Below are 25,592 nucleotides of genomic sequence, written 5' to 3'. Positions count from 1 at the left end.
CTGCAGGGTGACAAGCTGCTGACACTGCGGGCACACACTGACACACTGCAGGGCAGGCAGCCGCGGGGCTGGAGCGGGACACAGACTGCACGGGCACCTGGAGGTCACATGGAAGTGCTTCTGTGCGGCGTCCAGGGAGTGTGACGTCTGTGTTTACTCTGCTCCGCTTCCTCTTGCTGGCATAATGACATCACTTCCTGCAAAACCGCAGGCAGCGATGAGCATTACCGCAGGTAAATCGCGGCTATACCGGGGGTATACCGCACATCATTTGCTACCTGCGGTATACCCCTGGAATTTCGCGATTACATTACAGTGAATGGAGTGAAATTCCGGGGGTATACCGCAGGTACCTGCGGAAAATAATGGACATGCTCATTTTCTCAAGAAAGTTTCTCAAGAAATCTTCTCAAGGAAATTTCTTGAGAAAAATACGCACAGTGCGCACAGCTATTTTTTTTTCACATAGGATTTGCTGGGAAATGTCTGCACAAAGATTGCAGACATTTCTCAAGAAATGTCCACGGGTAAAACGCACTAGTGCGCACAGGGCCTAAGGGAGAGCTTAAAGAAACCAATATTCATGACAGTTTGGGGTTTAAATTGGGACAATGATTTATGTTTTGTTCAGGAAAGGAACCCTTACCGATCATTGTCAAATTCTTGGTCATTTCCAGGTTTTATGGCAGTTTGCTTACATGGTGATTTGTTCTACACTGCTCATCTTTTACTAAATGATGTCTGGATTTGTGAGTAGTAATGCAATACTCCTGTAATCATTTTTGCTCTTCTGGATTTTTTTTTTAGGATACCTGAAGGCCCAGTGGAGCAAGGAGCTGCAGCAGGAAGGATACGGGCATTAGAGGAGCAGTTGCTGAAGGCCAAAGAACAGATAGAGATGTATAAACAACAATCCAGCAGTACTGGTAAGATTCCCACTAGTTTTAGTCAAGTTTCTTGATGTTTGAGTATTTGCGCTAGCAAAATATATTGTATTTGTACCTGCACCTGGGCACTTTTCTGCTCTTACAGTCCAGTCCAGGAAGCTATAGTCAGTACAGCGCAGTGGTGCCAGTCCAGGAAGAAGCTGTAGTCGGTACGGAGCAGTGATGCCGGTCCAGGAACAAGCTGTAGTCAGTACGGAGCAGTGGTGCCGGTCCAGGAAGAAGCTGTAGTCAGTACGGAGCAGTGGTGCCGGTCCAGGAAGAAGCTGTAGTCACTATGGAGCAGTGGTGCCTGTCCAGGAAGAAGCTGTAGTCAGTACGGAGCAGTGGTGCCGGTCCAGGAAGAAGCTGTAGTCACTATGGAGCAGTGGTGCCGGTCCAGGAAGAAGCTGTAGTCAGTACGGAGCAGTGGTGCTTGTCTAGGAGGAAGCTTTAGTGAATGCTGAGGAGCAATGCTGGTACAGAACAAGGCTGTACTGGATGCGGAGGAGCGGTGGTCGCACAGGAGGAAGCTGTAGATGATGCGGAGGAGGGATGCTGGTACAGGAGGAAGCTGTAGATGATGCGGAGGAGAGGGGCTGGTACAGGAGGAAGCTGTATAGATTGTGGAGGAGCGGTTCTGGTACAGGAGGAAGCTGTATAGATTGTGGAGGAGGGGTGCTGATACAGGAGGAAGCTGTATAGATTGTGGAGGAGGGGTGCTGGTACAGGAGGAAGCTGTATAGAATGTGGAGGAGCGGTGCTGGTACAGGAGGAAGCTGTATAGAATGTGGAGGAGCGGTGCTGGTACAGGAGGAAGCTGTATAGATTGTGGAGGAGGGGTGCTGATACAGGAGGAAGCTGTATAGATTGTGGAGGAGCGGTTCTGGTACAGGAGGAAGCTGTATAGATTGTGGAGGAGGGGTGCTGATACAGGAGGAAGCTGTATAGAATGTGGAGGAGGGGTGCTGGTACAGGAGGAAGCTGTATAGATTGTGGAGGAGGGGTGCTGGTACAGGAGGAAGCTGTATAGATTGTGGAGGAGGGGTGCTGATACAGGAGGAAGCTGTATAGAATGTGGAGGAGGGGTGCTGATACAGGAGGAAGCTGTATAGATTGTGGAGGAGGGGTGCTGATACAGGAGGAAGCTGTATAGAATGTGGAGGAGGGGTGCTGGTACAGGAGGAAGCTGTATAGATTGTGGAGGAGCGGTTCTGGTACAGGAGGAAGCTGTATAGATTGTGGAGGAGGGGTGCTGGTACAGGAGGAAGCTGTATAGATTGTGGAGGAGGGGTGCTGGTACAGGAGGAAGCTGTATAGATTGTGGAGGAGCGGTGCTGGTACAGGAGGAAGCTGTATAGATTGTGGAGGAGCGGTGCTGGTACAGGAGGAAGCTGTATAGATTGTGGAGGAGGGGTGCTGGTACAGGAGGAAGCTGTATAGATTGTGGAGGAGCGGTGCTGGTACAGGAGGAAGCTGTATAGATTGTGGAGGAGCGGTGCTGGTACAGGAGGAAGCTGTATAGATTGTGGAGGAGGGGTGCTGATACAGGAGGAAGCTGTATAGATTGTGGAGGAGCGGTGCTGGTACAGGAGGAAGCTGTATAGATTGTGGAGGAGCGGTGCTGGTACAGGAGGAAGCTGTATAGATTGTGGAGGAGGGGTGCTGGTACAGGAGGAAGCTGTATAGATTGTGGAGGAGGGGTGCTGGTACAGGAGGAAGCTGTATAGATTGCGGAGGAGGGGTGCTGGTACAGGAGGAAGCTGTATAGATTGTGGAGGAGGGGTGCTGATACAGGAGGTAGCTGTATAGATTGCGGAGGAGCGGTGCTGGTACAGGAGGAAGCTGTATAGATTGTGGAGGAGGGGTGCTGGTACAGGAGGAAGCTGTATAGATTGTGGAGGAGGGGTGCTGATACAGGAGGAAGCTGTATAGATTGTGGAGGAGCGGTGCTGATACAGGAGGAAGCTGTATAGATTGTGGAGGAGGGGTGCTGATACAGGAGCAAGCTGTATAGATTGTGGAGGAGGGGTGCTGATACAGGAAGAAGCTGTATAGAATGCGGAGGAGGGGTGCTGATACAGGAGGAAGCTGTATAGATTGTGGAGGAGCGGTGCTGGTACAGGAGGAAGCTGTATAGATTGTGGAGGAGGGGTGCTGGTACAGAAGGACGCTGTATAGAATGTGGAGGAGGGGTGCTGGTACAGAAGGACGCTGTATAGATTGTGGAGGAGGGGTGCTGATACAGGAGGAAGCTGTATAGATTGTGGAGGAGGGGTGCTGGTACAGGAGGAAGCTGTATAGATTGTGGAGGAGGGGTGCTGGTACAGGGGAAGCTGTATAGATTGTGGAGGAGGGGTGCTGATACAGGAGGAAGCTGTATAGATTGTGGAGGAGGGGTGCTGGTACAGGAGGAAGCTGTATAGATTGCGGAGGAGCGGTGCTGGTACAGGAGGAAGCTGTATAGATTGTGAAGGAGCGGTGCTGGTACAGGAGGAAGCTGTATAGATTGTGGAGGAGGGGTGCTGGTACAGGAGGAAGCTGTATAGATTGTGGAGGAGGGGTGCTGATACAGGAGGAAGCTGTATAGATTGTGGAGGAGGGGTGCTGGTACAGGAGGAAGCTGTATAGATTGTGGAGGAGGGGTGCTGGTACAGGAGGAAGCTGTATAGATTGTGGAGGAGGGGTGCTGATACAGGAGGTAGCTGTATAGATTGCGGAGGAGCGGTGCTGGTACAGGAAGAAGCTGTATAGATTGTGGAGGAGGGGTGCTGGTACAGGAGGAAGCTGTATAGATTGTGGAGGAGCGGTGCTGATACAGGAGGAAGCTGTATAGATTGTGGAGGAGGGGTGCTGATACAGGAGGAAGCTGTATAGAATGCGGAGGAGGGGTGCTGATACAGGAGGAAGCTGTATAGAATGCGGAGGAGGGGTGCTGGTACAGGAGGACGCTGTATAGATTGTGGAGGAGGGGTGCTGATACAGGAGGAAGCTGTAGATGATGCGGAGGAGGGATGCTGGTACAGGAGGAAGCTGTAGATGATGCGGAGGAGAGGGGCTGGTACAGGAGGAAGCTGTATAGATTGTGGAGGAGCGGTTCTGGTACAGGAGGAAGCTGTATAGATTGTGGAGGAGCGGTTCTGGTACAGGAGGAAGCTGTATAGATTGTGGAGGAGGGGTGCTGGTACAGGAGGAAGCTGTATAGATTGTGGAGGAGGGGTGCTGATACAGGAGGAAGCTGTATAGATTGTGGAGGAGCGGTTCTGGTACAGGAGGAAGCTGTATAGATTGTGGAGGAGGGGTGCTGATACAGGAGGAAGCTGTATAGAATGTGGAGGAGGGGTGCTGATACAGGAGGAAGCTGTATAGAATGTGGAGGAGGGGTGCTGGTACAGGAGGAAGCTGTATAGATTGTGGAGGAGCGGTGCTGGTACAGGAGGAAGCTGTATAGATTGTGGAGGAGCGGTGCTGGTACAGGAGGAAGCTGTATAGATTGTGGAGGAGGGGTGCTGGTACAGGAGGAAGCTGTATAGATTGTGGAGGAGCGGTGCTGGTACAGGAGGAAGCTGTATAGATTGTGGAGGAGCGGTGCTGATACAGGAGGAAGCTGTATAGATTGTGGAGGAGGGGTGCTGATACAGGAGGAAGCTGTATAGATTGTGGAGGAGCGGTGCTGGTACAGGAGGAAGCTGTATAGATTGTGGAGGAGGGGTGCTGGTACAGGAGGAAGCTGTATAGATTGTGGAGGAGCGGTGCTGGTACAGGAGGAAGCTGTATAGATTGTGGAGGAGGGGTGCTGGTACAGGAGGAAGCTGTATAGATTGTGGAGGAGGGGTGCTGGTACAGGAGGAAGCTGTATAGATTGCGGAGGAGGGGTGCTGGTACAGGAGGAAGCTGTATAGATTGTGGAGGAGGGGTGCTGATACAGGAGGTAGCTGTATAGATTGCGGAGGAGCGGTGCTGGTACAGGAGGAAGCTGTATAGATTGTGGAGGAGGGGTGCTGGTACAGGAGGAAGCTGTATAGATTGTGGAGGAGGGGTGCTGATACAGGAGGAAGCTGTATAGATTGTGGAGGAGCGGTGCTGATACAGGAGGAAGCTGTATAGATTGTGGAGGAGGGGTGCTGATACAGGAGGACGCTGTATAGAATGCGGAGGAGGGGTGCTGATACAGGAAGAAGCTGTATAGAATGCGGAGGAGGGGTGCTGGTACAGGAGGAAGCTGTATAGATTGTGGAGGAGGGGTGCTGGTACAGAAGGACGCTGTATAGAATGTGGAGGAGGGGTGCTGGTACAGAAGGACGCTGTATAGATTGTGGAGGAGGGGTGCTGGTACAGAAGGACGCTGTATAGAATGTGGAGGAGGGGTGCTGGTACAGAAGGACGCTGTATAGATTGTGGAGGAGGGGTGCTGATACAGGAGGAAGCTGTATAGATTGTGGAGGAGGGGTGCTGGTACAGGAGGAAGCTGTATAGATTGTGGAGGAGGGGTGCTGGTACAGGAGGAAGCTGTATAGATTGCGGAGGAGCGGTGCTGGTACAGGAGGAAGCTGTATAGATTGTGAAGGAGCGGTGCTGGTACAGGAGGAAGCTGTATAGATTGTGGAGGAGCGGTGCTGGTACAGGAGGAAGCTGTATAGATTGTGGAGGAGGGGTGCTGATACAGGAGGTAGCTGTATAGATTGCGGAGGAGCGGTGCTGGTACAGGAAGAAGCTGTATAGATTGTGGAGGAGGGGTGCTGGTACAGGAGGAAGCTGTATAGATTGTGGAGGAGCGGTGCTGATACAGGAGGAAGCTGTATAGATTGTGGAGGAGGGGTGCTGATACAGGAGGAAGCTGTATAGAATGCGGAGGAGGGGTGCAGATACAGGAGGAAGCTGTATAGAATGCGGAGGAGGGGTGCTGGTACAGGAGGAAGCTGTATAGATTGTGGAGGAGGGGTGCTGATACAGGAGGAAGCTGTATAGAATGCGGAGGAGGGGTGCTGATACAGGAGGAAGCTGTATAGATTGTGGAGGAGGGGTGCTGGTACAGGAGGAAGCTGTATAGATTGTGGAGGAGGGGTGCTGGTACAGGAGGAAGCTGTATAGATTGTGGAGGAGGGGTGCTGATACAGGAGGAAGCTGTATAGATTGTGGAGGAGGGGTGCTGATACAGGAGGAAGCTGTATAGATTGTGGAGGAGGGGTGCTGGTACAGGAGGAAGCTGTATAGATTGTGGAGGAGGGGTGCTGGTACAGAAGGACGCTGTATAGAATGTGGAGGAGGGGTGCTGGTACAGAACGACGCTGTATAGATTGTGGAGGAGGGGTGCTGGTACAGAACGACGCTGTATAGATTGTGGAGGAGGGGTGCTGGTACAGGAGGAAGCTGTATAGATTGTGGAGGAGGGGTGCTGGTACAGAAGGACGCTGTATAGAGTGTGGAGGAGGGGTGCTGGTACAGAAGGACGCTGTATAGATTGTGGAGGAGGGGTGCTGATACAGGAGGAAGCTGTATAGATTGTGGAGGAGGGGTGCTGGTACAGGAGGAAGCTGTATAGATTGTGGAGGAGGGGTGCTGATACAGGAGGAAGCTGTATAGATTGTGGAGCAGGGGTGCTGGTACAGGAGGAAGCTGTATAGATTGTGGAGGAGCTGTGCTGGTTCAGGAGGAAGCTGTATAGATTGTGGAGGAGCGGTGTTGATACAGGAGGAAGCTGTATAGATTGCGGAGGAGGGGTGCTGGTACAGAAGGACGCTGTATAGATTGTGGAGGAGGGGTGCTGGTACAGGAGGTAGCTGTATAGATTGCGGAGGAGCGGTGCTGGTACAGGAGGAAGCTGTATAGATTGTGGAGGAGGGGTGCTGATACAGGAGGAAGCTGTATAGATTGTGGAGGAGGGGTGCTGATACAGGAGGAAGCTGTATAGATTGTGGAGGAGCGGTGCTGGTACAGGAGGAAGCTGTATAGATTGTGGAGGAGCGGTGCTGATACAGGAGGAAGCTGTATAGATTGCGGAGGAGGGGTGCTGGTACAGAAGGACGCTGTATAGATTGTGGAGGAGGGGTGCTGGTACAGGAGGTAGCTGTATAGATTGCGGAGGAGCGGTGCTGGTACAGGAGGAAGCTGTATAGATTGTGGAGGAGGGGTGCTGGTACAGGAGGAAGCTGTATAGATTGCGGAGGAGCGGTGCTGGTACAGAAGGACGCTGTATAGATTGCGGAGGAGCGGTGCTGGTACAGAAGGACGCTGTATAGAATGTGGAGGAGCGGTGCTGGTACAGGAGGAAGCTGTATAGATTGTGGAGGAGCGGTGCTGATACAGGAGGAAGCTGTATAGATTGTGGAGGAGGGGTGCTGGTACAGGAGGAAGCTGTATAGATTGTGGAGGAGGGGTGCTGATACAGGAGGAAGCTGTATAGATTGTGGAGGAGGGGTGCTGGTACAGGAGGAAGCTGTATAGATTGTGGAGGAGGGGTGCTGGTACAGGAGGAAGCTGTATAGATTGTGGAGGAGCGGTGCTGATACAGGAGGAAGCTGTATAGATTGTGGAGGAGGGGTGCTGATACAGGAGGAAGCTGTATAGAATGTGGAGGAGGGGTGCTGGTACAGAAGGACGCTGTATAGAATGTGGAGGAGGGGTGCTGGTACAGGAGGAAGCTGTATAGATTGCGGAGGAGCGGTGCTGGTACAGGAGGAAGCTGTATAGATTGCGGAGGAGGAGTGCTGATACAGGAGGAAGCTGTATAGATTGTGGAGGAGGGGTGCTGAAACAGGAGGAAGCTGTATAGAATGTGGAGGAGGGGTGCTGGTACAGAAGGACGCTGTATAGAATGTGGAGGAGGGGTGCTGGTACAGGAGGAAGCTGTATAGATTGTGGAGGAGGGGTGCTGATACAGGAGGAAGCTGTATAGATTGCGGAGGAGGGGTGCTGGTACAGGAGGAAGCTGTATAGATTGTGGAGGAGGGGTGCTGGTACAGGAGGAAGCTGTATAGATTGCGGAGGAGCGGTGCTGGTACAGAAGGACGCTGTATAGAATGTGGAGGAGCGGTGCTGGTACAGGAGGAAGCTGTATAGATTGTGGAGGAGCGGTGCTGATACAGGAGGAAGCTGTATAGATTGTGGAGGAGGGGTGCTGGTACAGGAGGAAGCTGTATAGATTGTGGAGGAGGGGTGCTGATACAGGAGGAAGCTGTATAGATTGTGGAGGAGGGGTGCTGATACAGGAGGAAGCTGTATAGATTGTGGAGGAGGGGTGCTGGTACAGGAGGAAGCTGTATAGAATGTGGAGGAGGGGTGCTGATACAGGAGGAAGCTGTATAGATTGTGGAGGAGGGGTGCTGATACAGGAGGAAGCTGTATAGAATGTGGAGGAGGGGTGCTGGTACAGAAGGACGCTGTATAGAATGTGGAGGAGGGGTGCTGGTACAGGAGGAAGCTGTATAGATTGCGGAGGAGCGGTGCTGGTACAGGAGGAAGCTGTATAGATTGTGGAGGAGGGGTGCTGGTACAGGAGGAAGCTGTATAGATTGTGGAGGAGGGGTGCTGGTACAGGAGGAAGCTGTATAGATTGTGGAGGAGGGGTGCTGGTACAGGAGGAAGCTGTATAGATTGTGGAGGAGGGGTGCTGGTACAGGAGGAAGCTGTATAGATTGCGGAGGAGCGGTGCTGGTACAGAAGGACGCTGTATAGAATGTGGAGGAGCGGTGCTGGTACAGGAGGAAGCTGTATAGATTGTGGAGGAGCGGTGCTGATACAGGAGGAAGCTGTATAGATTGTGGAGGAGGGGTGCTGGTACAGGAGGAAGCTGTATAGATTGTGGAGGAGGGGTGCTGGTACAGGAGGAAGCTGTATAGATTGTGGAGGAGGGGTGCTGGTACAGGAGGAAGCTGTATAGATTGTGGAGGAGGGGTGCTGATACAGGAGGAAGCTGTATAGATTGTGGAGGAGAGGTGCTGGTACAGGAGGAAGCTGTATAGATTGCGGAGGAGCGGTGCTGGTACAGAAGGACGCTGTATAGAATGTGGAGGAGCGGTGCTGGTACAGGAGGAAGCTGTATAGAATGTGGAGGAGCGGTTCTGATACAGGAGGAAGCTGTATAGATTGTGGAGGAGGGGTGCTGATACAGGAGGAAGCTGTATAGATTGTGGAGGAGGGGTGCTGGTACAGGAGCAAGCTGTATAGAATGTGGAGGAGGGGTGCTGGTACAGGAGGAAGCTGTATAGATTGTGGAGGAGGGGTGCTGATACAGGAGGAAGCTGTATAGATTGTGGAGGAGGGGTGCTGATACAGGAGAAAGCTGTATAGATTGTGGAGGAGCGGTGCTGGTACAGGAGGAAGCTGTATAGATTGTGGAGGAGGGGTGCTGGTACAGAAGGACGCTGTATAGAATGTGGAGGAGCGGTGCTGGTACAGGAGGAAGCTGTATAGAATGTGGAGGAGGGGTGCTGGTACAGGAGGAAGCTGTATAGATTGTGGAGGAGCGGTGCTGATACAGGAGGAAGCTGTATAGATTGTGGAGGAGGGGTGCTGATACAGGAGGAAGCTGTATAGATTGTGGAGGAGGGGTGCTGATACAGGAGGAAGCTGTATAGATTGCGGAGGAGGGGTGCTGGTACAGGAGGAAGCTGTATAGATTGCGGAGGAGGGGTGCTGGTACAGGAGGAAGCTGTATAGATTGTGGAGGAGGGGTGCTGGTACAGGAGGAAGCTGTATAGATTGTGGAGGAGGGGTGCTGGTACAGGAGGAAGCTGTATAGATTGTGGAGGAGGGGTGCTGGTACAGGAGGAAGCTGTATAGATTGTGGAGGAGGGGTGCTGGTACAGGAGGAAGCTGTATAGATTGTGGAGGAGGGGTGCTGGTACAGGAGGAAGCTGTATAGATTGTGGAGGAGCGGTGCTGGTACAGGAGGAAGTTGTATAGATTGTGGAGGAGGGGTGCTGGTACAGGAGGAAGCTGTATAGATTGTGGAGGAGGGGTGCTGGTACAGGAGGAAGCTGTATAGATTGTGGAGGAGCGGTGCTGGTACAGGAGGAAGTTGTATAGATTGTGGAGGAGGGGTGCTGGTACAGGAGGAAGCTGTATAGATTGTGGAGGAGGGGTGCTGGTACAGGAGGAAGCTGTATAGATTGTGGAGGAGGGGTGCTGATACAGGGGGAAGCTGTATAGATTGTGGAGGAGTGGTGCTGATACAGGAGGAAGCTGTATAGATTGTGGAGGAGGGGTGCTGGTACAGGAGGAAGCTGTATAGATTGCGGAGCAGCGGTGCTGGTACAGGAGGAAGCTGTATAGAATGTGGAGGAGGGGTGCTGGTACAGGAGGAAGCTGTATAGATTGCGGAGGAGGGGTGCTGATATAGGAGGAAGCTGTATAGATTGCGGAGGAGGGGTGCTGATACAGGAGGAAGCTGTATAGATTGTGGAGGAGGGGTGCTGGTACAGGAGGAAGCTGTATAGATTGTGGAGGAGGGGTGCTGGTACAGGAGGAAGGTGTATAGATTGTGGAGGAGCGGTGCTGATACAGGAGGAAGCTGTATAGATTGTGGAGGAGGGGTGCTGATACAGGAGGAAGCTGTATAGATTGCGGAGGAGCGGTGCTGGTACAGGAGGAAGCTGTATAGATTGTGGAGGAGCGGTGCTGGTACAGAAGGACGCTGTATAGAATGTGGAGGAGGGGTGCTGGTACAGGAGGAAGCTGTATAGATTGCGGAGGAGCGGTGCTGGTACAGAAGGACGCTGTATAGAATGTGGAGGAGCGGTGCTGGTACAGGAGGAAGCTGTATAGAATGTGGAGGAGGGGTGCTGGTACAGGAGGAAGCTGTATAGATTGTGGAGGAGCGGTGCTGATACAGGAGGAAGCTGTATAGATTGTGGAGGAGGGGTGCTGATACAGGAGGAAGCTGTATAGATTGTGGAGGAGGGGTGCTGATACAGGAGGAAGCTGTATAGATTGCGGAGGAGGGGTGCTGGTACAGGAGGAAGCTGTATAGATTGCGGAGGAGGGGTGCTGGTACAGGAGGAAGCTGTATAGATTGTGGAGGAGGGGTGCTGGTACAGGAGGAAGCTGTATAGATTGCGGAGGAGCGGTGCTGGTACAGAAGGACGCTGTATAGAATGTGGAGGAGCGGTGCTGGTACAGGAGGAAGCTGTATAGATTGTGGAGGAGGGGTGCTGGTACAGGAGGAAGCTGTATAGATTGTGGAGGAGGGGTGCTGGTACAGGAGGAAGCTGTATAGATTGTGGAGGAGGGGTGCTGACACAGGAGGAAGCTGTATAGATTGTGGAGGAGGGGTGCTGATACAGGAGGAAGCTGTATAGAATGTGGAGGAGGGGTGCTGATACAGGAGGAAGCTGTATAGATTGTGGAGGAGGGGTGCTGATACAGGAGGAAGCTGTATAGAATGTGGAGGAGGGGTGCTGGTACAGAAGGACGCTGTATAGAATGTGGAGGAGGGGTGCTGGTACAGGAGGAAGCTGTATAGAATGTGGAGGAGCGGTGCTGGTACAGGAGGAAGCTGTATAGATTGTGGAGGAGGGGTGCTGATACAGGAGGAAGCTGTATAGATTGTGGAGGAGGGGTGCTGGTACAGGAGGAAGCTGTATAGATTGCGGAGGAGGGGTGCTGATACAGGAGGAAGCTGTATAGATTGTGGAGGAGCGGTGCTGGTACAGGAGGAAGCTGTATAGATTGCGGAGGAGGGGTGCTGGTACAGGAGGAAGCTGTATAGATTGCGGAGGAGGGGTGCTGATACAGGAGGAAGCTGTATAGATTGTGGAGGAGCGGTGCTGGTACAGGAGGAAGCTGTATAGATTGTGGAGGAGGGGTGCTGGTACAGGAGGAAGCTGTATAGATTGTGGAGGAGGGGTGCTGATACAGGAGGAAGCTGTATAGATTGTGGAGGAGGGGTGCTGATACAGGAGGAAGCTGTATAGATTGCGGAGGAGGGGTGCTGGTACAGGAGGAAGCTGTATAGATTGTGGAGGAGCGGTGCTGGTACAGGAGGAAGCTGTATAGATTGTGGAGGAGGGGTGCTGGTATAGGAGGAAGCTGTATAGATTGTGGAGGAGGGGTGCTGATACAGGAGGAAGCTGTATAGATTGCGGAGGAGGGGTGCTGATACAGGAGGAAGCTGTATAGATTGCGGAGGAGGGGTGCTGATACAGGAGGAAGCTGTATAGATTGCGGAGGAGCGGTGCTGGTACAGGAGGAAGCTGTATAGAATGTGGAGGAGGGGTGCTGGTACAGGAGGAAGCTGTATAGATTGCGGAGGAGGGGTGCTGATACAGGAGGAAGCTGTATAGATTGTGGAGGAGGGGTGCTGATACAGGAGGAAGCTGTATAGATTGTGGAGGAGGGGTGCTGGTACAGGAGGAAGCTGTATAGAATGTGGAGGAGGGGTGCTGATACAGGAGGAAGCTGTATAGATTGCGGAGGAGGGGTGCTGATACAGGAGGAAGCTGTATAGATTGCGGAGGAGGGGTGCTGATACAGGGGGAAGCTGTATAGATTGTGGAGGAGGGGTGCTGGTACAGGAGGTAGCTGTATAGATTGCGGAGGAGCGGTGCTGGTACAGGAGGAAGCTGTATAGATTGTGGAGGAGCGGTGCTGATACAGGAGGAAGCTGTATAGATTGTGGAGGAGGGGTGCTGGTACAGGAGGAAGCTGTATAGATTGTGGAGGAGGGGTGCTGGTACAGGAGGAAGCTGTATAGAATGTGGAGGAGGGGTGCTGGTACAGGAGGAAGCTGTATAGATTGTGGAGGAGGGGTGCTGGTACAGGAGGAAGCTGTATAGATTGTGGAGGAGGGGTGCTGGTACAGGAGGAAGCTGTATAGATTGTGGAGGAGGGGTGCTGGTACAGGAGGAAGCTGTATAGATTGTGGAGGAGGGGTGCTGGTACAGGAGGAAGCTGTATAGATTGCGGAGGAGCGGTGCTGGTACAGGAGGAAGCTGTATAGATTGTGGAGGAGGGGTGCTGGTACAGGAGGAAGCTGTGTAGATTGTGGAGGAGGGGTGCTGGTACAGGAGGAAGCTGTATAGATTGTGGAGGAGGGGTGCTGGTACAGGAGGAAGCTGTATAGATTGTGGAGGAGGGGTGCTGGTACAGGAGGAAGCTGTATAGATTGTGGAGGAGGGGTGCTGATACAGGGGGAAGCTGTATAGATTGTGGAGGAGGGGTGCTGGTACAGGAGGAAGCTGTATAGATTGTGAAGGAGGGGTGCTGATACAGAAGGAAGCTGTATAGATTGTGGAGGAGGGGTGCTGATACAGGAGGAAGCTGTATAGATTGTGGAGGAGCGGTGCTGGTACAGGAGGAAGCTGTATAGATTGTGGAGGAGGGGTGCTGGTACAGGAGGAAGCTGTATATAATGTGGAGGAGGGGTGCTGGTACAGGAGGAAGCTGTATAGATTATGGAGGAGGGGTGCTGGTACAGGAGGAAGCTGTATAGATTGTGGAGGAGGGGTGCTGGTACAGGAGGAAGCTGTATATAATGTGGAGGAGGGGTGCTGGTACAGGAGGAAGCTGTATAGAATGTGGAGGAGGGGTGCTGGTACAGGAGGAAGCTGTATAGATTGCGGAGGAGGGGTGCTGATACAGGAGGAAGCTGTATAGATTGTGGAGGAGGGGTGCTGGTACAGGAGGAAGCTGTATAGATTGTGGAGGAGGGGTGCTGGTACAGGAGGAAGCTGTATAGATTGTGGAGGAGGGGTGCTGGTACAGGAGGAAGCTGTATAGATTGTGGAGGAGGGGTGCTGGTACAGGAGGAAGCTGTATAGATTGCGGAGGAGCGGTGCTGGTACAGGAGGAAGCTGTATAGAATGTGGAGGAGGGGTGCTGGTACAGGAGGAAGCTGTATAGATTGCGGAGGAGGGGTGCTGATACAGGAGGAAGCTGTATAGATTGCGGAGGAGGGGTGCTGATACAGGAGGAAGCTGTATAGATTGTGGAGGAGGGGTGCTGGTACAGGAGGAAGCTGTAAAGATTGTGGAGGAGGGGTGCTGGTACAGGAGGAAGCTGTATAGATTGTGGAGGAGGGGTGCTGATACAGGAGGAAGCTGTATAGATTGTGGAGGAGGGGTGCTGATACAGGAGGAAGCTGTATAGATTGTGGAGGAGGGGTGCTGGTACAGGAGGAAGCTGTATAGATTGTGGAGGAGCGGTGCTGATACAGGAGGAAGCTGTATAGATTGTGGAGGAGGGGTGCTGATACAGGAGGAAGCTGTATAGATTGTGGAGGAGGGGTGCTGATACAGGAGGAAGCTGTATAGAATGTGGAGGAGGGGTGCTGGTACAGAAGGACGCTGTATAGAATGTGGAGGAGGGGTGCTGGTACAGGAGGAAGCTGTATAGATTGCGGAGGAGCGGTGCTGGTACAGGAGGAAGCTGTATAGATTGTGGAGGAGGGGTGCTGGTACAGAAGGACGCTGTATAGAATGTGGAGGAGCGGTGCTGGTACAGGAGGAAGCTGTATAGAATGTGGAGGAGGGGTGCTGGTACAGGAGGAAGCTGTATAGATTGTGGAGGAGCGGTGCTGATACAGGAGGAAGCTGTATAGATTGTGGAGGAGGGGTGCTTATACAGGAGGAAGCTGTATAGATTGTGGAGGAGGGGTGCTGATACAGGAGGAAGCTGTATAGATTGCGGAGGAGGGGTGCTGGTACAGGAGGAAGCTGTATAGATTGCGGAGGAGGGGTGCTGGTACAGGAGGAAGCTGTATAGATTGTGGAGGAGGGGTGCTGGTACAGGAGGAAGCTGTATAGATTGCGGAGGAGCGGTGCTGGTACAGAAGGACGCTGTATAGAATGTGGAGGAGCGGTGCTGGTACAGGAGGAAGCTGTATAGATTGTGGAGGAGGGGTGCTGATACAGGAGGAAGCTGTATAGATTGTGGAGGAGGGGTGCTGGTACAGGAGGAAGCTGTATAGATTGTGGAGGAGGGGTGCTGGTACAGGAGGAAGCTGTATAGATTGTGGAGGAGCGGTGCTGATACAGGAGGAAGCTGTATAGATTGTGGAGGAGGGGTGCTGATACAGGAGGAAGCTGTATAGAATGTGGAGGAGGGGTGCTGGTACAGAAGGACGCTGTATAGATTGTGGAGGAGGGGTGCTGATACAGGAGGAAGCTGTATAGATTGTGGAGGAGGGGTGCTGATACAGAAGGAAGCTGTATAGATTGTGGAGGAGGGGTGCTGATACAGGAGGAAGCTGTATAGATTGTGGAGGAGGGGTGCTGGTACAGGAGGAAGCTGTATAGATTGTGGAGGAGGGGTGCTGGTACAGGAGGAAGCTGTATTGAATGTGGAGGAGGGGTGCTGGTACAGGAGGAAGCTGTATAGAATGTGGAGGAGGGGTGCTGGTACAGGAGGAAGCTGTATAGAATGTGGAGGAGCGGTGCTGGTACAGGAGGAAGCTGTATAGATTGTAGAGGAGCGGTGCTGATACAGGAGGAAGCTGTATAGATTGTGGAGGAGGGGTGCTGATACAGGAGGAAGCTGTATAGATTGTGGAGGAGGGGTGCTGATACAGGAGGAAGCTGTATAGAATGTGGAGGAGGGGTGCTGGTACAGAAGGACGCTGTATAGAATGTGGAGGAGGGGTGCTGGTACAGGACGAAGCTGTATAGATTGCGGAGGAGCGGTGCTGGTACAGAAGGACGCTGTATAGAATGTGGAGGAGCGGTGCTGGTACAGGAGGAAGCTGTATAGAATGTGGAGGAGGGGTGCTGGTACAGGAGGAAGCTGTATAGATTGTGGAGGAGCGGTGCTGATACAGGAGGAAGCTGTGTAGATTGTGGAGGAGGGGTGCTGATACAGGAGGAAGCTGTATAGATTGCGGAGGAGGGGTGCTGATACAGGAGGAAGCTGTATAGATTGCGGAGGAGGGGTGCTGGTACAGGAGGAAGCTGTATAGATTGCGGAGGAGGGGTGCTGGTACAGGAGGAAGCTGTATAGATTGCGGAGGAGCGGTGCTGGTACAGAAGGACGCTGTATAGAATGTGGAGGAGCGGTGCTGGTACAGGAGGAAGCTGTATAGATTGTGGAGGAGGGGTGCTGATACAGGAGGAAGCTGTATAGATTGTGGAGGAGGGGTGCTGGTACAGGAGGAAGCTGTATAGATTGTGGAGGAGGGGTGCTGGTACAGGAGGAAGCTGTATAGATTGTGGAGGAGCGGTGCTGATACAGGAGGAAGCTGTATAGATTGTGGAGGAGGGGTGCTGATACAGGAGGAAGCTGTATAGAATGTGGAGGAGGGGTGCTGGTACAGAAGGACGCTGTATAGAATGTGGAGGAGGGGTGCTGGTACAGGAGGAAGCTGTATAGAATGTGGAGGAGCGGTGCTGGTACAGGAGGAAGCTGTATAGATTGCGGAGGAGGGGTGCTGATACAGGAGGAAGCTGTATAGATTGTGGAGTAGCGGTGCTGGTACAGGAGGAAGCTGTATAGATTGTGGAGGAGGGGTGCTGGTACAGGAGGAAGCTGTATAGATTGCGGAGGAGCGGTGCTGGTACAGGAGGAAGCTGTATAGAATGTGGAGGAGGGGTGCTGGTACAGGAGGAAGCTGTATAGAATGTGGAGGAGGGGTGCTGGTACAGGAGGAAGCTGTATAGAATGTGGAGGAGCGGTGCTGGTACAGGAGGAAGCTGTATAGATTGTAGAGGAGCGGTGCTGATACAGGAGGAAGCTGTATAGATTGTGGAGGAGGGGTGCTGATACAGGAGGAAGCTGTATAGATTGTGGAGGAGGGGTGCTGATACAGGAGGAAGCTGTATAGAATGTGGAGGAGGGGTGCTGGTACAGAAGGACGCTGTATAGAATGTGGAGGAGGGGTGCTGGTACAGGACGAAGCTGTATAGATTGCGGAGGAGCGGTGCTGGTACAGAAGGACGCTGTATAGAATGTGGAGGAGCGGTGCTGGTACAGGAGGAAGCTGTATAGAATGTGGAGGAGGGGTGCTGGTACAGGAGGAAGCTGTATAGATTGTGGAGGAGCGGTGCTGATACAGGAGGAAGCTGTGTAGATTGTGGAGGAGGGGTGCTGATACAGGAGGAAGCTGTATAGATTGCGGAGGAGGGGTGCTGATACAGGAGGAAGCTGTATAGATTGCGGAGGAGGGGTGCTGGTACAGGAGGAAGCTGTATAGATTGCGGAGGAGGGGTGCTGGTACAGGAGGAAGCTGTATAGATTGCGGAGGAGCGGTGCTGGTACAGAAGGACGCTGTATAGAATGTGGAGGAGCGGTGCTGGTACAGGAGGAAGCTGTATAGATTGTGGAGGAGGGGTGCTGATACAGGAGGAAGCTGTATAGATTGTGGAGGAGGGGTGCTGGTACAGGAGGAAGCTGTATAGATTGTGGAGGAGGGGTGCTGGTACAGGAGGAAGCTGTATAGATTGTGGAGGAGCGGTGCTGATACAGGAGGAAGCTGTATAGATTGTGGAGGAGGGGTGCTGATACAGGAGGAAGCTGTATAGAATGTGGAGGAGGGGTGCTGGTACAGAAGGACGCTGTATAGAATGTGGAGGAGGGGTGCTGGTACAGGAGGAAGCTGTATAGAATGTGGAGGAGCGGTGCTGGTACAGGAGGAAGCTGTATAGATTGCGGAGGAGGGGTGCTGATACAGGAGGAAGCTGTATAGATTGTGGAGTAGCGGTGCTGGTACAGGAGGAAGCTGTATAGATTGTGGAGGAGGGGTGCTGGTACAGGAGGAAGCTGTATAGATTGCGGAGGAGCGGTGCTGGTACAGGAGGAAGCTGTATAGAATGTGGAGGAGGGGTGCTGATACAGGAGGAAGCTGTATAGATTGTGGAGGAGCGGTGCTGGTACAGGAGGAAGCTGCATAGATTGTGGAGGAGGGGTGCTGGTACAGGAGGAAGCTGTATAGATTGTGGAGGAGGGGTGCTGATACAGGAGGAAGCTGTATAGATTGCGGAGGAGGGGTGCTGGTACAGGAGGAAGCTGTATAGATTGTGGAGGAGCGGTGCTGATGCAGGAGGAAGCTGTATAGATTGTGGAGGAGCGGTGCTGGTACAGGAGGAAGCTGTATAGATTGTGGAGGAGGGGTGCTGGTATAGGAGGAAGCTGTATAGATTGTGGAGGAGGGGTGCTGATACAGGAGGAAGCTGTATAGATTGCGGAGGAGGGGTGCTGATACAGGAGGAAGCTGTATAGATTGCGGAGGAGGGGTGCTGATACAGGAGGAAGCTGTATAGATTGTGGAGGAGCGGTGCTGGTACAGGAGGAAGCTGTATAGAATGTGGAGGAGGGGTGCTGGTACAGGAGGAAGCTGTATAGAATGCGGAGGAGGGGTGCTGATACAGGAGGAAGCTGTATAGAATGCGGAGGAGGGGTGCTGGTACAGGAGGACGCTGTATAGATTGTGGAGGAGGGGTGCTGATACAGGAGGAAGCTGTAGATGATGCGGAGGAGGGATGCTGGTACAGGAGGAAGCTGTAGATGATGCGGAGGAGAGGGGCTGGTACAGGAGGAAGCTGTATAGATTGTGGAGGAGCGGTTCTGGTACAGGAGGAAGCTGTATAGATTGTGGAGGAGCGGTTCTGGTACAGGAGGAAGCTGTATAGATTGTGGAGGAGGGGTGCTGGTACAGGAGGAAGCTGTATAGATTGTGGAGGAGGGGTGCTGATACAGGAGGAAGCTGTATAGATTGTGGAGGAGCGGTTCTGGTACAGGAGGAAGCTGTATAGATTGTGGAGGAGGGGTGCTGATACAGGAGGAAGCTGTATAGAATGTGGAGGAGGGGTGCTGATACAGGAGGAAGCTGTATAGAATGTGGAGGAGGGGTGCTGGTACAGGAGGAAGCTGTATAGATTGTGGAGGAGCGGTGCTGGTACAGGAGGAAGCTGTATAGATTGTGGAGGAGCGGTGCTGGTACAGGAGGAAGCTGTATAGATTGTGGAGGAGGGGTGCTGGTACAGGAGGAAGCTGTATAGATTGTGGAGGAGCGGTGCTGGTACAGGAGGAAGCTGTATAGATTGTGGAGGAGCGGTGCTGATACAGGAGGAAGCTGTATAGATTGTGGAGGAGGGGTGCTGATACAGGAGGAAGCTGTATAGATTGTGGAGGAGCGGTGCTGGTACAGGAGGAAGCTGTATAGATTGTGGAGGAGGGGTGCTGGTACAGGAGGAAGCTGTATAGATTGTGGAGGAGCGGTGCTGGTACAGGAGGAAGCTGTATAGATTGTGGAGGAGGGGTGCTGGTACAGGAGGAAGCTGTATAGATTGTGGAGGAGGGGTGCTGGTACAGGAGGAAGCTGTATAGATTGCGGAGGAGGGGTGCTGGTACAGGAGGAAGCTGTATAGATTGTGGAGGAGGGGTGCTGATACAGGAGGTAGCTGTATAGATTGCGGAGGAGCGGTGCTGGTACAGGAGGAAGCTGTATAGATTGTGGAGGAGGGGTGCTGGTACAGGAGGAAGCTGTATAGATTGTGGAGGAGGGGTGCTGATACAGGAGGAAGCTGTATAGATTGTGGAGGAGCGGTGCTGATACAGGAGGAAGCTGTATAGATTGTGGAGGAGGGGTGCTGATACAGGAGGAAGCTGTATAGAATGCGGAGGAGGGGTGCTGATACAGGAAGAAGCTGTATAGAATGCGGAGGAGGGGTGCTGGTACAGGAGGAAGCTGTATAGATTGTGGAGGAGGGGTGCTGGTACAGAAGGACGCTGTATAGAATGTGGAGGAGGGGTGCTGGTACAGAAGGACGCTGTATAGATTGTGGAGGAGGGGTGCTGGTACAGAAGGACGCTGTATAGAATGTGGAGGAGGGGTGCTGGTACAGAAGGACGCTGTATAGATTGTGGAGGAGGGGTGCTGATACAGGAGGAAGCTGTATAGATTGTGGAGGAGGGGTGCTGGTACAGGAGGAAGCTGTATAGATTGTGGAGGAGGGGTGCTGGTACAGGAGGAAGCTGTATAGATTGCGGAGGAGCGGTGCTGGTACAGGAGGAAGCTGTATAGATTGTGAAGGAGCGGTGCTGGTACAGGAGGAAGCTGTATAGATTGTGGAGGAGCGGTGCTGGTACAGGAGGAAGCTGTATAGATTGTGGAGGAGGGGTGCTGATACAGGAGGTAGCTGTATAGATTGCGGAGGAGCGGTGCTGGTACAGGAAGAAGCTGTATAGATTGTGGAGGAGGGGTGCTGGTACAGGAGGAAGCTGTATAGATTGTGGAGGAGCGGTGCTGATACAGGAGGAAGCTGTATAGATTGTGGAGGAGGGGTGCTGATACAGGAGGAAGCTGTATAGAATGCGGAGGAGGGGTGCAGATACAGGAGGAAGCTGTATAGAATGCGGAGGAGGGGTGCTGGTACAGGAGGAAGCTGTATAGATTGTGGAGGAGGGGTGCTGATACAGGAGGAAGCTGTATAGAATGCGGAGGAGGGGTGCTGATACAGGAGGAAGCTGTATAGATTGTGGAGGAGGGGTGCTGGTACAGGAGGAAGCTGTATAGATTGTGGAGGAGGGGTGCTGGTACAGGAGGAAGCTGTATAGATTGTGGAGGAGGGGTGCTGATACAGGAGGAAGCTGTATAGATTGTGGAGGAGGGGTGCTGATACAGGAGGAAGCTGTATAGATTGTGGAGGAGGGGTGCTGGTACAGGAGGAAGCTGTATAGATTGTGGAGGAGGGGTGCTGGTACAGAAGGACGCTGTATAGAATGTGGAGGAGGGGTGCTGGTACAGAACGACGCTGTATAGATTGTGGAGGAGGGGTGCTGGTACAGAACGACGCTGTATAGATTGTGGAGGAGGGGTGCTGGTACAGGAGGAAGCTGTATAGATTGTGGAGGAGGGGTGCTGGTACAGAAGGACGCTGTATAGAGTGTGGAGGAGGGGTGCTGGTACAGAAGGACGCTGTATAGATTGTGGAGGAGGGGTGCTGATACAGGAGGAAGCTGTATAGATTGTGGAGGAGGGGTGCTGGTACAGGAGGAAGCTGTATAGATTGTGGAGGAGGGGTGCTGATACAGGAGGAAGCTGTATAGATTGTGGAGCAGGGGTGCTGGTACAGGAGGAAGCTGTATAGATTGTGGAGGAGCTGTGCTGGTTCAGGAGGAAGCTGTATAGATTGTGGAGGAGCGGTGTTGATACAGGAGGAAGCTGTATAGATTGTGGAGGAGGGGTGCTGGTACAGAAGGACGCTGTATAGATTGTGGAGGAGGGGTGCTGGTACAGGAGGTAGCTGTATAGATTGCGGAGGAGCGGTGCTGGTACAGGAGGAAGCTGTATAGATTGTGGAGGAGGGGTGCTGATACAGGAGGAAGCTGTATAGATTGTGGAGGAGGGGTGCTGATACAGGAGGAAGCTGTATAGATTGTGGAGGAGCGGTGCTGGTACAGGAGGAAGCTGTATAGATTGTGGAGGAGCGGTGCTGATACAGGAGGAAGCTGTATAGATTGCGGAGGAGGGGTGCTGGTACAGAAGGACGCTGTATAGATTGTGGAGGAGGGGTGCTGGTACAGGAGGTAGCTGTATAGATTGCGGAGGAGCGGTGCTGGTACAGGAGGAAGCTGTATAGATTGTGGAGGAGCGGTGCTGGTACAGGAGGAAGCTGTATAGATTGTGGAGGAGCGGTGCTGATACAGGAGGAAGCTGTATAGATTGCGGAGGAGGGGTGCTGGTACAGAAGGACGCTGTATAGATTGTGGAGGAGGGGTGCTGGTACAGGAGGTAGCTGTATAGATTGCGGAGGAGCGGTGCTGGTACAGGAGGAAGCTGTATAGATTGTGAAGGAGCGGTGCTGGTACAGGAGGAAGCTGTATAGATTGTGGAGGAGCGGTGCTGGTACAGGAGGAAGCTGTATAGATTGTGGAGGAGGGGTGCTGATACAGGAGGTAGCTGTATAGATTGCGGAGGAGCGGTGCTGGTACAGGAAGAAGCTGTATAGATTGTGGAGGAGGGGTGCTGGTACAGGAGGAAGCTGTATAGATTGTGGAGGAGCGGTGCTGATACAGGAGGAAGCTGTATAGATTGTGGAGGAGGGGTGCTGATACAGGAGGAAGCTGTATAGAATGCGGAGGAGGGGTGCAGATACAGGAGGAAGCTGTATAGAATGCGGAGGAGGGGTGCTGGTACAGGAGGAAGCTGTATAGATTGTGGAGGAGGGGTGCTGATACAGGAGGAAGCTGTATAGAATGCGGAGGAGGGGTGCTGATACAGGAGGAAGCTGTATAGATTGTGGAGGAGGGGTGCTGGTACAGGAGGAAGCTGTATAGATTGTGGAGGAGGGGTGCTGGTACAGGAGGAAGCTGTATAGATTGTGGAGGAGGGGTGCTGATACAGGAGGAAGCTGTATAGATTGTGGAGGAGGGGTGCTGATACAGGAGGAAGCTGTATAGATTGTGGAGGAGGGGTGCTGGTACAGGAGGAAGCTGTATAGATTGTGGAGGAGGGGTGCTGGTACAGAAGGACGCTGTATAGAATGTGGAGGAGGGGTGCTGGTACAGAACGACGCTGTATAGATTGTGGAGGAGGGGTGCTGGTACAGAACGACGCTGTATAGATTGTGGAGGAGGGGTGCTGGTACAGGAGGAAGCTGTATAGATTGTGGAGGAGGGGTGCTGGTACAGAAGGACGCTGTATAGAGTGTGGAGGAGGGGTGCTGGTACAGAAGGACGCTGTATAGATTGTGGAGGAGGGGTGCTGATACAGGAGGAAGCTGTATAGATTGTGGAGGAGGGGTGCTGGTACAGGAGGAAGCTGTATAGATTGTGGAGGAGGGGTGCTGATACAGGAGGAAGCTGTATAGATTGTGGAGCAGGGGTGCTGGTACAGGAGGAAGCTGTATAGATTGTGGAGGAGCTGTGCTGGTTCAGGAGGAAGCTGTATAGATTGTGGAGGAGCGGTGTTGATACAGGAGGAAGCTGTATAGATTGTGGAGGAGGGGTGCTGGTACAGAAGGACGCTGTATAGATTGTGGAGGAGGGGTGCTGGTACAGGAGGTAGCTGTATAGATTGCGGAGGAGCGGTGCTGGTACAGGAGGAAGCTGTATAGATTGTGGAGGAGGGGTGCTGATACAGGAGGAAGCTGTATAGATTGTGGAGGAGGGGTGCTGATACAGGAGGAAGCTGTATAGATTGTGGAGGAGCGGTGCTGGTACAGGAGGAAGCTGTATAGATTGTGGAGGAGCGGTGCTGATACAGGAGGAAGCTGTATAGATTGCGGAGGAGGGGTGCTGGTACAGAAGGACGCTGTATAGATTGTGGAGGAGGGGTGCTGGTACAGGAGGTAGCTGTATAGATTGCGGAGGAGCGGTGCTGGTACAGGAGGAAGCTGTATAGATTGTGGAGGAGGGGTGCTGGTACAGGAGGAAGCTGTATAGATTGCGGAGGAGCGGTGCTGGTACAGAAGGACGCTGTATAGATTGCGGAGGAGCGGTGCTGGTACAGAAGGACGCTGTATAGAATGTGGAGGAGCGGTGCTGGTACAGGAGGAAGCTGTATAGATTGTGGAGGAGCGGTGCTGATACAGGAGGAAGCTGTATAGATTGTGGAGGAGGGGTGCTGGTACAGGAGGAAGCTGTATAGATTGTGGAGGAGGGGTGCTGATACAGGAGGAAGCTGTATAGATTGTGGAGGAGGGGTGCTGGTACAGGAGGAAGCTGTATAGATTGTGGAGGAGGGGTGCTGGTACAGGAGGAAGCTGTATAGATTGTGGAGGAGCGGTGCTGATACAGGAGGAAGCTGTATAGATTGTGGAGGAGGGGTGCTGATACAGGAGGAAGCTGTATAGAATGTGGAGGAGGGGTGCTGGTACAGAAGGACGCTGTATAGAATGTGGAGGAGGGGTGCTGGTACAGGAGGAAGCTGTATAGATTGCGGAGGAGCGGTGCTGGTACAGGAGGAAGCTGTATAGATTGCGGAGGAGGAGTGCTGATACAGGAGGAAGCTGTATAGATTGTGGAGGAGGGGTGCTGATACAGGAGGAAGCTGTATAGATTGTGGAGGAGGGGTGCTGATACAGGAGGAAGCTGTATAGATTGTGGAGGAGGGGTGCTGGTACAGGAGGAAGCTGTATAGATTGCGGAGGAGGGGTGCTGGTACAGGAGGAAGCTGTATAGATTGTGGAGGAGGGGTGCTGAAACAGGAGGAAGCTGTATAGAATGTGGAGGAGGGGTGCTGGTACAGAAGGACGCTGTATAGAATGTGGAGGAGGGGTGCTGGTACAGGAGGAAGCTGTATAGATTGTGGAGGAGGGGTGCTGATACAGGAGGAAGCTGTATAGATTGCGGAGGAGGGGTGCTGGTACAGGAGGAAGCTGTATAGATTGTGGAGGAGGGGTGCTGGTACAGGAGGAAGCTGTATAGATTGCGGAGGAGCGGTGCTGGTACAGAAGGACGCTGTATAGAATGTGGAGGAGCGGTGCTGGTACAGGAGGAAGCTGTATAGATTGTGGAGGAGCGGTGCTGATACAGGAGGAAGCTGTATAGATTGTGGAGGAGGGGTGCTGGTACAGGAGGAAGCTGTATAGATTGTGGAGGAGGGGTGCTGATACAGGAGGAAGCTGTATAGATTGTGGAGGAGGGGTGCTGATACAGGAGGAAGCTGTATAGATTGTGGAGGAGGGGTGCTGGTACAGGAGGAAGCTGTATAGAATGTGGAGGAGGGGTGCTGATACAGGAGGAAGCTGTATAGATTGTGGAGGAGGGGTGCTGATACAGGAGGAAGCTGTATAGAATGTGGAGGAGGGGTGCTGGTACAGAAGGACGCTGTATAGAATGTGGAGGAGGGGTGCTGGTACAGGAGGAAGCTGTATAGATTGCGGAGGAGCGGTGCTGGTACAGGAGGAAGCTGTATAGATTGTGGAGGAGGGGTGCTGGTACAGGAGGAAGCTGTATAGATTGTGGAGGAGGGGTGCTGGTACAGGAGGAAGCTGTATAGATTGTGGAGGAGGGGTGCTGGTACAGGAGGAAGCTGTATAGATTGTGGAGGAGGGGTGCTGGTACAGGAGGAAGCTGTATAGATTGCGGAGGAGCGGTGCTGGTACAGAAGGACGCTGTATAGAATGTGGAGGAGCGGTGCTGGTACAGGAGGAAGCTGTATAGATTGTGGAGGAGCGGTGCTGATACAGGAGGAAGCTGTATAGATTGTGGAGGAGGGGTGCTGGTACAGGAGGAAGCTGTATAGATTGTGGAGGAGGGGTGCTGGTACAGGAGGAAGCTGTATAGATTGTGGAGGAGGGGTGCTGGTACAGGAGGAAGCTGTATAGATTGTGGAGGAGGGGTGCTGATACAGGAGGAAGCTGTATAGATTGTGGAGGAGAGGTGCTGGTACAGGAGGAAGCTGTATAGATTGCGGAGGAGCGGTGCTGGTACAGAAGGACGCTGTATAGAATGTGGAGGAGCGGTGCTGGTACAGGAGGAAGCTGTATAGAATGTGGAGGAGCGGTTCTGATACAGGAGGAAGCTGTATAGATTGTGGAGGAGGGGTGCTGATACAGGAGGAAGCTGTATAGATTGTGGAGGAGGGGTGCTGGTACAGGAGCAAGCTGTATAGAATGTGGAGGAGGGGTGCTGGTACAGGAGGAAGCTGTATAGATTGTGGAGGAGGGGTGCTGATACAGGAGGAAGCTGTATAGATTGTGGAGGAGGGGTGCTGATACAGGAGAAAGCTGTATAGATTGTGGAGGAGCGGTGCTGGTACAGGAGGAAGCTGTATAGATTGTGGAGGAGGGGTGCTGG

At 52.9% G+C, this 25,592-nt stretch overlaps 1 protein-coding gene across 1 annotated transcript in view; it reads left to right on the top strand.

The window, feature by feature from the left end:
* The window catches only part of FUT8 (fucosyltransferase 8), a 251,645-nt gene that overhangs the window by 130,140 nt on the left and 95,913 nt on the right, over positions 1-25,592 (top strand). The window contains exon 4 of the mRNA XM_075330812.1: positions 808-926. Coding sequence (XP_075186927.1) covers positions 808-926 — 119 coding nt within the window. The remainder of the gene's footprint in view (positions 1-807; positions 927-25,592) is intronic.

Source organism: Anomaloglossus baeobatrachus, chromosome 12 (genome assembly GCF_048569485.1).
Source record: "Anomaloglossus baeobatrachus isolate aAnoBae1 chromosome 12, aAnoBae1.hap1, whole genome shotgun sequence".
NCBI classification, from domain to species: domain Eukaryota; kingdom Metazoa; phylum Chordata; class Amphibia; order Anura; family Aromobatidae; genus Anomaloglossus; species Anomaloglossus baeobatrachus.
The sequence above is the reverse complement of the archived record's forward strand: the minus strand, read 5'-3'. Positions and strand labels throughout refer to the sequence as shown.